General features: G+C 32.2%; 2 protein-coding genes across 3 annotated transcripts; both read right to left on the bottom strand.

Annotated features, from left to right (window-relative positions):
• Positions 1–6,635: 6,635 nt before the first annotated feature.
• LOC100232855 (thaumatin-like protein 1b) lies at positions 6,636–8,880 on the bottom strand. The gene is made up of 3 exons (XM_002277426.4): positions 8,504–8,880; positions 7,701–8,406; positions 6,636–7,073 (listed from the first exon to the last, which is right to left on the bottom strand). The coding sequence occupies exons 1-3, from the start codon at positions 8,556–8,558 to the stop codon at positions 6,893–6,895; spliced, it is 942 nt and encodes a 313-aa protein (XP_002277462.1). The 5' UTR covers positions 8,559–8,880; the 3' UTR covers positions 6,636–6,892.
• A 711-nt stretch (positions 8,881–9,591) lies between these two features.
• LOC100248720 (uncharacterized protein At2g29880) lies at positions 9,592–12,266 on the bottom strand. Of its 2 annotated transcripts, XM_010648717.3 has the most exons (4): positions 12,115–12,266; positions 10,464–10,811; positions 10,325–10,397; positions 9,592–10,252 (listed from the first exon to the last, which is right to left on the bottom strand). In XM_010648717.3, the coding sequence occupies exons 2-4, from the start codon at positions 10,794–10,796 to the stop codon at positions 9,765–9,767; spliced, it is 894 nt and encodes a 297-aa protein (XP_010647019.1). In that variant the 5' UTR covers positions 10,797–10,811; positions 12,115–12,266; the 3' UTR covers positions 9,592–9,764. The 2 variants fall into 2 exon arrangements, with proteins under 2 accessions (XP_010647019.1, XP_059591753.1); XM_059735770.1 differs by having other exon boundaries at positions 9,592–10,397.
• Positions 12,267–15,727: the final 3,461 nt, after the last annotated feature.

Genomic DNA, 15,727 nt, shown 5'->3' with positions numbered 1-15,727 from the left:
GCCTCTCACTTAGAAATAATATTTGGTATTTATAGTTAACTATTTGGAAGAAAGGAGACGTTTTTGTCTTGTTAATGAAAATTTATTTTCGAAGATGTAGTCTCTTTCATACTTAATGATGCAATAAAAATAAAAATAAAAATAAAAATAAAAATATTATTTTTTTAATTATATAATTTTAAAATACATAAAATTCTAATTATATTTTATCTTGATTTATATTTTAACAATTAATTAATTTTAGTTTAAATTTATTTTTATTTTTTCAATTCAATTTTATTTCATGTTTTATTATTTAAAAAATGATGATTTTTGAAAAAAAAACCAACATTTTTTATATTTTGACATTTTATAGTTTTATTTTTTATTTTCATATTTTAATTTTATTAATATAATTCTTCATTTTTAGTCATTAACTAGCTCTTTTTTTTTTTTTGTTAAATTTTAATATGAAGATATAAGAAAATAAAATGTTTTAATAATAGACTTTAGATTGGAAAATTATGAAATGTCAAGAGTATTATTAAGTAGATGCTTTGCTTACCTTTGATTCCAAAAAATAATTATGAAATGGAAAATTATTTATGCTTGAAGGGGTTGGTCATGATGATGAACTTATTACTTTATAAAAGGAAATATTTCTTGACAATCATAATGAATGAGTAAAACTCAAAGCACTTGCATTGATTCACATAGTAAGATTTGAGATGAATAGAAAAAAAAAAATTAAAAATATTGTAATAAATTTTATGTAAGAGTTCATTGTGGATACGTTATATCATCCCAAACACCTCTCATTAGGGATAGGTCCCAAAAAACCCCTCCCCATTCTTCTATCTCAAATGTTTTGTTTTTATTGATTTGTAACGAACAAAAATAATTATGATTAAGGTGTAACTTGGGCGGGTTGGTTTGACCTAACTTGATATTTGGATGAGCTTTGACAATTATTTTCGTTGAATTTGGGTTAGGTTTTTTAATCTGAACTCAGTTTGGGCTAAGCTAGGATAAGGTTCAAACAACTTGAGTTCCAATTAGAATCCGATTTAATATTTTTATAATGCATATTATCCTATATAAGAATATTTATTTATTTTTGTATGTTTTTTTAATAAAAAATATATAAATTTATGTTTATTTATTTGTTGTTATCTTAAAATCTTGTTCTATTTATTATTTAAATTTTTATATAAATAATTAGAAAAAAAAAGTTTTTTTAAAATATTATAGATGAATTTTGAATTATATAACTTGATTAACTGGACTAACCTAAATTCAACCCATCAATCCATATCTAACCTGATCAACTTGATTCTAATTTGAATAATTCTAATTTAAAAAAAATAAGGTTAAGTTGAAATTGAATTGAGTGTTTTGGGTTAGAGGTTGAGTTGAGTTTGAATCGATTGTTTCTTAATTCGGGTTCGACTTGGGTTAGTCATCAACTTGACCAACCCGCCTAAGTTGCAACCCTAATTATAACTTAGATATCATCCCCGATATTTATTATTCTTAAATTTAAAGTCAATTTTTTGTTCGGTATTTAATCAAACATGTTATAAAGTGTTTTCATGTTTAAAAAATTGTCACAAAGAGAATCTCAATCTTAAACCATTGGCACATTGGATTGTCGGTTCGGGCTTGTCAATGTGCCTAATTTGAAGAGATGTACCAAATTTGATGTTTCATAAACTTGGGATCATGACAATTATTGATTGAAACCCATTCTATTCATTAATAGTCTTCTCCACTATCCCAATTTAAATTAAAAACAAAAAAAAAATCTCTCTTTCTCTACTGACGTTAAAAAACTATTTAAAAATATTTATTTTTATTTTTTTAATTCATAATTTAAATTTAATTTCATTTACCTCCCGACAAATTTTAACTAATACACTTCATTAAAATTTACTTAAAATTTCATAAAATATCTATGTTGATTAAGACGGGAAATAAGTGAATATAATAAATAAAATGAATAGAATGAGTATTTGATAAAATTTTAAATTAATGGGATGAAATTTGGAATTAATTATTATAATTTTTATAAAAATTTAACAATTATAATGCATGATTGAAATTAAGTATTATAATTTTTATAAATGCATATCTTCAAAGGGCAAAATCGATATATTTTAAAAACAAGGGTCCCACAATGATCTTTTTTGGTTTTTAGAGGGGTAGGGAGGGAATGCTGCTTTTATGTGTCACGTCACACCCTTATAAGGGTGGGGACGATGCTTATTCTAATCCACGTCACTGTGGGATGGTGGGACCACAGTTCATTGATCGATATTCTGACAAGTCACACTATATAACCGTTGTTTGTTTGCCACGTGGAGAGGTGGGCTTACAAGGAGTTTAGCTGTCAGCAATTATGCGATCACATGGAACAGCATAGGATTCCTATAAATCTCTTCTTTTTATGGTGTGGTAAGCTGCAAATTTTGACTTTCAAAATTAGGAAAATAATAAATAAAAGAATGGAATTAATTAACTAATTAATTAATTAATTAAAATAATTATTTAGTTTTCATTCATGTTCCAATCTTATACCTATCAGTTATCACCCATTTAATTTTTTAAATTTTGTTTGAATTTTTAATTATATTAAAAATATATAATTTATAAATAAATAAATAACATATAATTTTTCATTTGTTTTATAAAAATATTGTTTTATTTTATATGCCTTAAAAAAGGAAAAAAATAAAAAATTAAATTAAAATAATTTTTATTTAATTATATATAAAATCGTGATAGGGTGAAATAAAGAAATAGCTCTCAAGCTTGACCCAATATTTTTATTTTTATTTTAAAATCAAATCTATGGTAAACCCATTTATTTTTACGGTTATTTAGACATGTGCATCAAAATACTATTAAAAATAAATATTCTAATATTTAATCATGCTATTCAAGATTAAATTTTTAATTAGAATATTCATTTGAACTTAAATATTAGTTCTTATAATTCTATGATCTCATCTTAGCATTTAAAAAATTTAAATGAAATTACAAAAATACTCAACAAAAAACAATAGAAAAAACTTCAGTAAAAAATAACCTTAAAAAAATTCTAATAGATAAAAACCCTAATAAAAAATATTATTAAAGTTTAAATAAAATTTTTAAAAACCCTAATAAAAAACATTCATGAAGATTAAGAATGCGTTTAGAAATAATTTTAAAAAACGTTTTTAACATTTTTAACGGTGCTTATTAGAATTACTATCAAACGAGTTTTAAATAAAATTACAAAAACTCGATCTAAAAATAACCATATATATATATGCAAAATTAGAAGACAAACAATTTTTTTTTTAAAAAAAAACTCCAAATAAATACAATTCTCGATTGCATAACTAATTCAAGGTCTTTTCAATTTTTTAATCTTGGGATGTACGTGAAGGAGGTCCACACCACACCCACATGAGACATGAGTGGAATTGCAAGGATCATTCAACTCCTTTTAAGTAGGTGAATGATTTTGTTAGCTACTTGAAAAGGAAACAGAAAATTTGAAAGGGAAAAGTAAGTAGTGTATGGTTTTCATTTTGTATATTTAATGCAAAAGTGAACCCCATTTCCTTGTTTGAGGCCAAAGCCTACTTTTCAAGGAAAATGATACCTAACAAAGATTGTAAGCCAATGCTTTTGGGTCAAGTATGCATCATTATTAGTATTATGATATGATCAAATTGCAGTTGAGATTTAAAGTGAGATGCCCATTTTTCTTCTTTTGGGATTTTTGCATTTCAATTGGGTTTGATTCTCTTAAAAACACTTAGGCTATGTTTGGTTCCCGGAAAATTTGAGGGAAAATGTGAGGGAAAGAAAATACAAATGAAAAGTAGAAGGAAAGAAAAAATGAAGGAAAATAAAAAAATAGATTAAAAGTTGATAAATTATTTTTTTTGTTACTTCAAACTCATTTTATTTATTTTAACTCATCAATATAAAGATTAAATAATTTAAAAATACATAAGTTTTTAATTAGTTTTAATTATATTTGATTTTCTTTGATATTTTTCATAGGACAACTAAACATGAGAAAATCATTTTCCTTAACATTTTTTTTCTTTCCTTTGTACTTTCCGGGAACCAAACATAGCCTTAGATTACGGAACATGATACTCAAAACTAATGTAAGATGATTATTTTTTTACCTCAAATTATATTAAAAGTGAGTTTGAAAGTGATTTTGAAAAGTGTTTCTAATATTTCTAATATTTGAATGATAAAAATTTTCAAGTATTAAAAATATTAGAAGTGCTTCTTAGAATCACTAACAAATGAGTTTTAAATCAATTTTATGAACAACAAGATAGGAGGTGTTTATTTCTAGTATAAAGCGATCGAGGGGATAAGATTCTACCATTTTACTTTTTGGGACAAAGCCATTTTCATTTCTCTTTCTTGTCTCCTCTTCAATCCTTGTTCTTCAAAAAGAAACCTGCAATTCTGCATCATGTTGAAGAGAGTGAAAACAACCCCCTTGTTTTTCTCCAAAGGTTCCTGCTATTCCCATTGAATGCATCTGCCTTTTTATACTTTATTGCTCCTAATTATTCATGTTGTTCATCTGCAATTTACATTTGAATTGGGGGGCCTGCAATTTATTTTTTCAACATGAAATTAATAGAATTTTGTAGCCCTAGAATGGGAAATTTTATAAAAATAACATGGTATAAGTTTCCCGTTTAATAGAACAAAGGTTTGATATTATGTTAAACTACTAATTTTATTTCGAAATTTAAATAATTAATAATGATGGACCGATGTAAAGTTAACCTTAAAGAGTAATATCGCAATTAACAACATCATCATCAATCACAAGTTAAAATTATTTGTGTTCAACGGTTACTATATTCTTTTAAATCAAGCATAGAAACTTAGAACTTACATTCCCCTCCCTTTATTGAGATCTTTTTCCCTTAACCATGATGACAAATGATTATGTTGAAGGAAAGGTAAAATAGCACTGTGTTAAGAGTCCTTCCCAAGTTTGAATTTTGTCTTCATTTTGGTGTTTCTTTGTGGAAATGGAAATTCATTTCTCACTTGCAGCAACTGTTTGCAACTCTCTAAGAAAAGACTTGTGGTAGCCCTTGGCATGGCTCTTCTTGAAACAGCCTTTTAGTATTTTTGGCTATCTAATAGTTCTAGGTTTCTGCAATGGGCTTAGTTCAAATTCTATGACTTCGAAGAGAAAAAACTTTGTTTCAAGATTCTTGATTTGGGCTTTAAATCAATCAATACTTTAATGAGATAGATTAATTTTTTAAATATCAATATTTTCAGAACCAGATCGATAATTGAATCGAAAAATTATTGATTTACGGTTCACAGTTCACGATTCATTGATTGGACCGATGGTTGAATCATGATTGAACGAGTGATGTCATAAATAATAATTTATATATTATATAAAATTTTAAATAATTATAAGAAATTAAAATTATATATAATTAAATTTTTTAATAATATTTCATTTTTGTTAAATAGAACATTTATAATATTTAAATATATCTTTATATTTAAAATAAAAAATATAATATTTAATTTTATTTACATGTCTTTTGTATTTTATTATTTTGAAATTATTATACTAATTAATTTATATCATTTTTTAATTACATTATATAATTATTATAAAAATAAATGTGAAAGTGGTTTACACTTTTATACAATAAAAATTTAAAAAAAAAAAAAATTTGTTATATATTTTATTTGCACATATAATACAACGAAGAAACTTCATAACTTAATAGTTAAACTTCAATTTTTACACTTGAAGGTCCCAACTCAAGCTCTCCAACTTGCAAAATTTTTTTCTTACAACTAACTACATCCAAAATAGATAAAAAATATGTAGGGATTATGAGATATAAAAAACATACAAGAATCATTAACTTGTAAGATTAAAAGCTTATTGGGTTTGATGACAAATGGAGTAGATGGACTCCTCAAAGAGTGAACTGGTTCCCTTAGAAAACGTTGTCGTTAAACCGTCCGATACTGAGGGAACCGATCAATTTGCCTAGTTCACTAATCTGACTGTCGGTTCAACCGACATGATTCCAGTTCAACCCTTGGCCGGTTTAATTAGTCAGACCAAAACCGTAACCGACTAGTGGTTGAACTGGTCGGACTGGCTAGGTGTTTAAAACCATGCTTTTTAAGACATCAGGAACTGATTTGATTGAGAGTCGTCCTTAAGTGTCGCCACAGTGTTGCCCTTATCCTAGGCATCTTTAACAATTCCTCCCTTTGATGGTATTAGATATCACATCATTTAAACAAGCAAACGAAATCTTGAGTGACAGCGTCTCAGAAGAATCTCAGACTCAAACAGATCTGATTTCAAACCTTGCAATAAGAAGGTTAAAATGGGCTTAATAATTGATCCAAGCCATCTTCACTTAGAAGCGGCCATTTGGAATCTGTAATCCAAATCAAATCCCCTCAAAGCCAAGGCCCAAAACCCTATCTGGAGACAGACACTAGCAACTGAATTTGCATCAATTCCTGTAGTGTGCAAATATAACAAGAAACAAACTCCTTCTGAGGATCAAATGACGCTACTGTCTTCCCACTTCTCCTAGGACCCATATCATCTTCTACACATTAAATGAGGGTTAAATAGCTGATTAATCATTGAAAACTCGTGTATACAACAAAGAAAAAGAAGCCAAAAAACATTAAAACATTACAGGAAGGTATGTACAAGAGGCTCGTGGCATTACCAATATTATGTGGCCAGCATATTTCCTTGCATTTTAGCTGCAACATCCTTTGCCAGCCCAATGAGGACTGGTACAACAATGGGGTCGTCCAGAAGATGACACCCACCTTTCAGCTAGAGTTTCCGTGGCAATTTCTGAAACTGTTACAAAAATAGCAAGAGGAGCAATAGCGACACCACAATGGAGGCACCATGAGCTATGATTTGCTCTTGAACCCGACCTGGGGATGAAGTGCCACTCGCATATTTTCTTCCTATGTACATCATGGTTTTGTTCACTAGTGGCAGCTCTGCTGCTTCTCTCCGCAACGCCAACACTTTTTGGCTGCACAATTTTCCCAAATTGACACATTTACAGATAATCTAAGTTCTTATTAGCTATTTCACCAATGATAGACTAAAATCTCATTGAAAACCCATATGATCAATGTAGTCCAATGTGATCACATTTAACACCTATATGATGCCATGAGTTCAAATTTAAGAGTAAAAAAACTAGGAATATCCATTTAGTTTGGTATAAGTTGTTTTGAGTCCATTTCTGAGAAACTAGCTATGTCATGCATCACTGAATCCTCGCTGAATTCCTTGAGCCACAGCCCATGACTAGGCCTTCTTCCGAGCCCAGTCCAGCCCAAGGCTCAATGCCCTATTCTATTGACCCACATGTGTGGTTCTTTTTAACAAAAAGATCGAAATTATTGCTTTTGTATAAGTAATTCGGCGTTACTTTTTCAATATTCATCCTTCCAGCACGGTAACATGATAGATTATTAGCTGTATTCATGAATCCTACCGAAATTTCAGTTGTTTTCATGTGCATAGATTTATATATATATATATATATTAAGTATCTAGCGAATTTACCAAGCCACCCTCCAACACAGATGAGTGAAACTATTGAAAAGTGATAATAAAACAAATATATTATAAGGTTTGATTGTAATTTTACCTGGTGAAAGGGGATGGACAAAAGATGATAATGTAATCTGCAGAGGCACAAGTGAAGGTGCTCGTCTTATCATCATACGCGTAGCTATAGGAGCGTGGGCAAGCATGTTTAAAGAACTGAGAGTACACTGATGGTTGACATGTGTCGGGCGTAGAATAAGCCTGACTGCAGCAATACATCGGATCTCCGAAAGCCTCACACGCGCTTTTACACGCGACACTCGCGCCGCGGCTGCCGTTCGTCGCCGAAGCCACCACCCTCAGCTCCTTCGGGCACGCGCCGTTCAGGTCGACGAGACACCCGGTGGCGCTGCAGTCACCGCCGTGGCCACCCCTTGCCACCACCAGCATGGGGAGATTGTACCCATCAACCAAGCTCACGTCGTAAAAGTCCAAACCTTGGTCGCCGTTCAACGTGAACTCCGCCAAAGTCGCCGGCGGTTCGGCGTTGCCTCCATCGCACTCCACCTTCCCGGAGCCACAATCGGCGGTGGCGCAAGAAAACTTCCCGGAATCGTCTTCGGCACAAAGGGTTCGACCCCACATCCGACCGGACCATGATCTGGGCACCGAGATGGTCCTGGATTTGCCACTCTTGAGAACAAAGCCTGTGGAAGCGAGGGGCGCCGTGTTGGCGCCAGACAAAAATCCCGGCCAGATTGTGTGGCGGCACTTGTTGACGAGTCTGAACGTTGCTGAATCAACTTCTGTGATAAAAAAGAAATCACAGCACAAGATTAAAGACAGAAAAAACGAGAGTCAATCAAAGAATTAAGGGTTTTTGAAGGTGGCAAGTGAAAATACCTGAGACACAGAGGAGGGCCAGAATGGTGGCAACAAAGATGACGGGACGATCCATTGAGAGAGATTATGAATTCAAGATGATGATAAAGAGGAACTTGAAGATGGGTTTTTGAGAATTGTAACTACTTTTTCTTTCACTTTCTTTACTTCCTTTCTTTTTTTTTTTTTATTCCCTTACGGAATCGTTTCTGTGTATGCGAAGAGAGCATATTGATTGTTGACAAGCTCATCGGTCGCTGTCTCCTTTTTGCATGGAGGCCACTCGAATTCTATGGAACCCACTTAAAATTGTTCTTTTTATTTTCAATTATTTCTATGTTTTTCCTTTCACTTCTGTAGTTTTGCAGTTCTACACAGTTGGGTAAGACTACAATAGTATCCAATTGCTTTGGATACGAAGAGGAGAAAAAACTGTCTATACCCCTCAAAAATTTCACCAATTGGGGTACACACAGGATGAAGAAAATAGCTCTAATATAAACAAATAGGATTATTATGCAATCTACATAGATCAGTTTTCAAAACATAATATGCATTTTTTTTCACATGCCATGTAACTCTTCAGAAAAATCTAACAATATTCATAATGACAAACTGTTTTCACCAAAAAAAAAAAAAAAAAAATGAAGGTTAAGAGCATGATTGGCAATACTGTTTTTCTGTATGCATTTTGAAGGCAGATAACTGTCGTTCAAAACGTCGCACTCCATAGCAACCATCGGACCGCAAATCATGCAAGTGTTCAAATAATGTACTTGGGTACGGGACCCAGTAATGGACTGTACTGGTGGGAGATTAATCAACATATCTAAGTGTAACATTGCAGATACAAGAAGCTATCTATGAAACCTAACTATAGTATTACCCGTCATTGTTCACCAACCATGACATAAATGCCTGCCAGAGGTCCTCGTCCACATGCACAAACTGCCAGTATCCTCCACGAAACAGTGTGAAAGCTATTTCTGCAATCACAACACATCCAAACATTCCGAGCAAAACATCCTGACCACCCATAAATGTAAAGATGTGGATCTAGAATATGCAACATAAGGACCATGGTAACATATCCATCAACAAAATGCAAGTGAATAATAAGGTTAATCGATTAAAGGAACAATGCCTTTGTGTACACATATATAGAACAGAATATCATCCAGGGCAAAATAAATAAGACTGTATAAAAGAGAATGGAAGTTTCCTGGATTTGTGGATAAGACATGAAATGAAGTGGGCAAGATGGTGTGAATGAGGTTGTTTACTATGTTTGCCATAGAGACCTCAACCAGGTCAACCTCCTTGGTCCTTTAATTGTCATGAAAGCAATTGCATTCTTATCATCTCTAAGGACATTAACAGCCTTTGTAAACTCTGAGTCATCCAACTCTTCTAATCCCTGCAACTCCTCTAAGCACTTCTGGTACATTGTTTGTTCTTTTATTGCATTCCTTTGCAAACATTTGAAACTGGCTGCTGAGAACATCTCATACAAGACATTTTCTAACTTATCTCCAACCCTGTCGCATGCTCTTCTCTTACGACTAGAAGTTACTGGACCAGTAGATTTGCGTTTCTTGGGTTGCACGTCATTTATATGGAATATTGAATCAGAATCAAGGGCACCATCAACGACTTGTGTTGGTAGGTTGCTGGGCTCTGAGGATCGAACCGTTTCTGTGTTGCTATTTTCCTCTTCAGGTTCCAAAAGAACTCCGCTTGGAAATTGGTATCTGCCACTGGGTCTTTCCCCTATAGACAATACAACACATGACACTAATTTTATATTTTTCAAACATATCACACAAATAAAACAATGAGTACCTTCAAAAATAATGGACATCTGTTTATACAGAGGAAAGCTTTTGCGTCGAAAGGGCCTTGCATCACTTCGTACCTATAAATGTACGAGGTAAGCTTAATTCAATGCATTCAAATCAACTGATATAAAATTATTACATACCGCAATATAGCTGTCCCAAATTTTATCATCAGCCACAACCATTTGTCGAATGTCATCCCAGGCAAACCCAGGATGACTAAGTAAGGTTTTAACAATACCGTAATCTTTCTTCATAACGTTGTACCGGTTCTTAATCTGGTTCTCTTCTAGATTCATGCCAAACTTCCTATTAAAATCATTTGTGACTGATTTATACACTTCAACTTTAAATTCATTATACGCGGTTCTTCCACAATTGTGTTGCTCAATAAAAAGTTCAACCAAATAAGCATCTCGGGATGGTGTCCATTCGGCTTTTGGTCGGCCTAGGATTCCATCCTGTGTGGCAGACATGTTGCCTTCAGCTCACTGAAAAGGAAAGAAATAAGTGAGACACTGCCGTTTGTAAACTCAAGCAACAAAGTTGCACAACAAGATGGGTGAAATTCTCTAAATCCATCAACTATGATGAAAAGAGAAACAAACATACAAAATCCATGCATCGAAATATCCCCTGTTCAGAAAAACAAATCTTTCTCAACATCATTTTAAAAAAAAAAAAATGCAATTATAGAGAATAAACAAATTTGGACCACCAAACAAAAAAAAGAAAAAACAAAAAAAATCAAGTTTCATGTCTCTCATTTCATTGACATCCCCTTTAAGTCCAAATATACTCAACTGTAGATTGATGATCGATTGTATAGTGGTGGAATAATCTGTACAGAGATAGAGAGAAAGAGCAGAGTTGATATATTTAACATTATTGGTATCCATCAAGTTTACCTAGCATTGATTTAGACCTAAGTATCATGCCTGCACAATAAACCAACTAGTATTTAGAGAGGGATGGAAGATTCTAGAGACAGTCTCAACGTTCCAAGGAAACTGGTTAGAACCCATTTTGGAGCTTCCTGGAGATGACAGGAACATTCTAAAATCCTTATTCCTAGATTTAAGACTCTTTCAAAGAACAAAGTTGTAATATATTAAGTGGCCACTACATTTCCCTTTTAAGAACTCAAACATTAAATTTATCTACAACCTCTGGCAACCGCTAATCTTCTTATAATCCCCTTAAACAAGAGGTTTTTGTTTATATAATAAAAGAAAGAAAGAAAGAGAGGAAAGCAAAACACCAAAAATAGCTTCCGAAAATAATCAATTTTCTAGTAAATTCCTGCAATTTTTTTTTTCTTTCCTTTCCCTTCCTCCTTTCCCAAATCCAATCTCAGCACAAATTCATGATCTCTCACATTCTTCAGAGCACGAACCTTGATCATATTTAAAGATAAAATTCCATCAGTCACTCCATCCAAATTAGTAATTTCAATAATTGTTCAAGAAGATAGAACTTGAAAATACTTCCACTCTGCTCAAACTGAACCTAAAGTCCTACAAATTCTTATTGTGTTTCCAAGAAAAGCACAGAACTCGTTCGCATTACACACTATCTCACCAAAACTTGACCACAAAGCATGATTATGACTGAAGAGCATGCAAAATCCATACATGAATATTCATGGATCAACTGAAATATATTGATATATATTCAAATTCAATGAAATAACTTCGATAACACATTTCAGAATTTACAGAAAAAGCTCAAGCAGCCTGAAATGGATCCCGAGAATCCATAGCAGCATGAATGCTAATTTTCAAAGAATCTTACCTATTATCAGTAGCTGAGCTTCGTCCGATCACGACGGTGTTGGAGATCTGAGCTGTCCTATCCGGAAAACGGAGCTCCGATGACCGGAGAGAAGCGAAGAGAGAGGTACGGACTTGGCATTTGAGGGCAGCAAGGCGATGGTAAGAAAGGAGAGAAAGGAGATGATTTTGTTGCGCGGGAGTACGGTTTTAAAATACTACGGCACGTGGCGGATGCACAAAGGTACACGTATCCTTCCACTCTTGCTTTATTGTCTCGAAGTATTTTCACTATTTGTAAAAAAAGAAAAGAAAATATAAATAATGTTTTAATTATATTTTAAATTTATATATATATATATATATATATATATTAAATATTGTTTTATTAATTTAAATTTATTTTTTTGTTTTTTTTTTAAATATATTTAATTAATGGGATTAATTAAAATTATTCTAGAAAATGCATATATGATGTCATAATTGCGTAAAATATGGGTCATGGACATGGCCCATTGAAGATATCCATGGCCTAAATGGAGTCTTGATTGTGGGAATTTTATGAAGGCTTGGAGCTATGTATTTCAAAGACACATGGTAGTAAGGCTTATAAAATTAAAGACCCACTCATAATGCCTCATAATTAATTTAGGCACCCATTCCATTCCATTCTCCTAACCACAAATTGAAGTTTGCCACACTATGTATCTTAATTATATCGCTAAGTACTAAAGTTAGTTTGATCACTCGGGTTCTACCAACAATTTAATTAAGAATTTTTTATATTTAATTAGCTTACACATGCAACATATTGATTCTGTTTGGATTTACTTACGAGAAGTCAAAAGTGTTTTTTTTTTTCTTTTTTGAGCTTAATAATAGCTTATACATGTGTTTGATTAATTTTATTTAAAAAAAAACTTTAATATCAAAGGAAGTTCTTTATACTCATTTCCTCGATTATTTTCTTTTCTTTATTCTATTTTTCATTACACTTATAATATACTTAACTTTCAAAAAATTGGACATGGGATTTAGGTGGATTCAAATGGGATTGAAAAAAGAGGGAAAAAAGAACAAAATAAGCTTTAGAGATTACATATTACAACCTAGGGGAATACTTTTGGCTTTCTTTTCCACACTAGCAAGGCTATGCTTTAGTGGGACAAATTCACTTTCAAGATAGGATTCTCTGGTCCTAAATATGGCTCCCAATATAGAGGCCAAAAAGGGAACCCACCATGATGGTGTTTGTTGTTAATTAAAATGAGATGGATTTCAAATTATAATGCACCCATAAATATGAGCAAAATCCAATGCTCTCCTAATGGAGTTGACCATCATTGTATGGATTTCTAGCAAAAGGGTAATGACCCACACTGAGTAATTGCATTCTAGGTCAATGCAGGTTTCAAATTTCATGCCCCTCTTTTGAGTGCCAAATGGCATAAAAAAGAGAAGGGTTTGTTACCAAAAGATTGACCCCCCAACAAGTGAAGCTTTAATCATTTCAAGTGATACCCCTTTGCCCCTTTGCCCCTTTGCCCATATGCCCAAAGGTCCTCTCTTAGTTCCACTTTCACTAAATTTATACCCAAAAGAATGCCCTTAAAAGAAGCGTATCTAAAGAACCCTAATGGAGATATGAGATTGTGGGGTTGTTTCAATTTGTATTCACATCATTGAGATTGAATACCATGATGATGTTGTGCTTTAGAGTTGTTCTTGCATTCCCTCTTGGATTTGGGGTATCATTTTTGAGGAATTATTATTGTTCATCATAGGTTGACTTGGTGTGAAAATTTATCATACCTCCTCTACATGTCCACCGCCCTCTGCCCTCGCGTGATGATTTTTAGACCACGCATAGGATTATTAGTTTGCGAGTTCATTATTAGTATTACTAGCAACATTTGGAAAATTTTCATTCTTTGTTAGTATGAAATACTAAAAGATAAGAAAACTAAAGAAAAAGATCCCCATATGGAGGGCTCCAAGCATTATTGATAGATATAAAATCTACCGCATTACAATGACCCCCATCTATTCACTTTGTCCATGATCATGTCTTCCAATTTTGATATTCAAACTTTATGAACAAAAACAAATCATAGTCATTTTATGAAAGTCATGTTTGTCATTATATTCTTGAGTCGTATTCATATCGTATTAGGATAAAAACATATATTCAAACATGATTAATTATTAAAAAAGTATTATATCATGCAACTTATTTAATAATTAGATCTTATTTAGTAATTAAATTGAGTTAAGTTTTGTTTGAATAAATAAGATAGACTTCCTAATATGATCTTTTTATGACTATTGACTTGTTCATTCAAAATCAGAACTTAAATGAATCAAATATGGTTTAAATAGGTTATGGTTATAATAATGTTAATTAGTAACATGATTAAATAGGTCAAATTCATGTTATAGAGGGAATACAAAATTATATTTGTTAACAGGTCATATAGATTCACAAGAATTTGACCAAAATATAATTATACTTAATTTAAATCTATATATATATAAACAGGTCGAATTTGAGTTGTACTGGTGAATCATTCAAACTTTATCATATTGGGTTCTCACAACTTAAAAAGTTTAAATTACTAAAAAAAAAAAAGATAATATAAAAAAAACTTAATTGGAAAGTATCTATTAAGAAATCTTTCTTTGTCAAAGTGATGAATAGATTAGTTAAAATGATAAGTATATCTTGTCAAACAAGCATTGTGTTCCTAAAAAAAAACGTTTAAGTTTTCGAGTTAAATTGATGGCAAAACATGATATCAAGAGTTTTAGTTAACTTTTGAATAGTAAATTAGTATACATTTTCGGCTCATTATGTAATAGTTTAAGCTTTTAATTAGAAAAAATCTTAAGAGAAGCTTTTTTTCACCAAAGCAACTTCAAAACAAGAGCATGATGAGAATGATAATGCAAAATAGAAAGTGATGGATGGAGGGCATAGGTTAGTTAGAAGAATAAGCATGCAGGAATGTGTTGGGTGTGCAGTGAGGTAGATGCAATGTTAGTCAAGGAGACAGAGGCACAGGGCATGTTTCTGGTCCCAGTGACTGGAAAGCATAGGAGTGGGGATGTGGTCTCCCAACAAACCCCATGAATATGTTGCACTGCAGCAAAGCAAAATTTGCTTTTTAAGTCTTCTCCCCTCCTCCCTCCCCTGAATTTATGTTTTCTATAATAATAATCAATACCGCATACATGGGTTTTCCCTTTGTTTCTTTTCAAAATAAGAACAAACCCATCATACATCATCATCATTATATCAAATATATAATCAATCAACCCTCTTGGTCACACATTCAAATTCAAAAAACAACACCCATTTGGACCCTCATGGCCATGTACATAATAATATAGTTTTTGCTAGTAATTATACCCTTAATTTTGGTTTTAATTAGCGTAGTAAACGATCGATTAAGGAAAAACCCGAAAAGGGTATTATAAAAATATGAAAATGACATGGAATGGAATTAAAATAAGGGGTATCAAGGAGAAGGGTTAGATGGGGTTTCCCAAGGAGCACATGACCTAAAAACTCTCCAATGGCTAATACAAAAATGGGCATGTGAGCAAGGGACTTTGGGAGGGCTTTGGGCTGATTC

The sequence above is a fragment of the Vitis vinifera genome, chromosome 3, assembly GCF_030704535.1.
Source record: "Vitis vinifera cultivar Pinot Noir 40024 chromosome 3, ASM3070453v1".
In the NCBI taxonomy this organism is placed as follows: Eukaryota; Viridiplantae; Streptophyta; class Magnoliopsida; order Vitales; family Vitaceae; genus Vitis; species Vitis vinifera.
The sequence above is the reverse complement of the archived record's forward strand: the minus strand, read 5'-3'. Positions and strand labels throughout refer to the sequence as shown.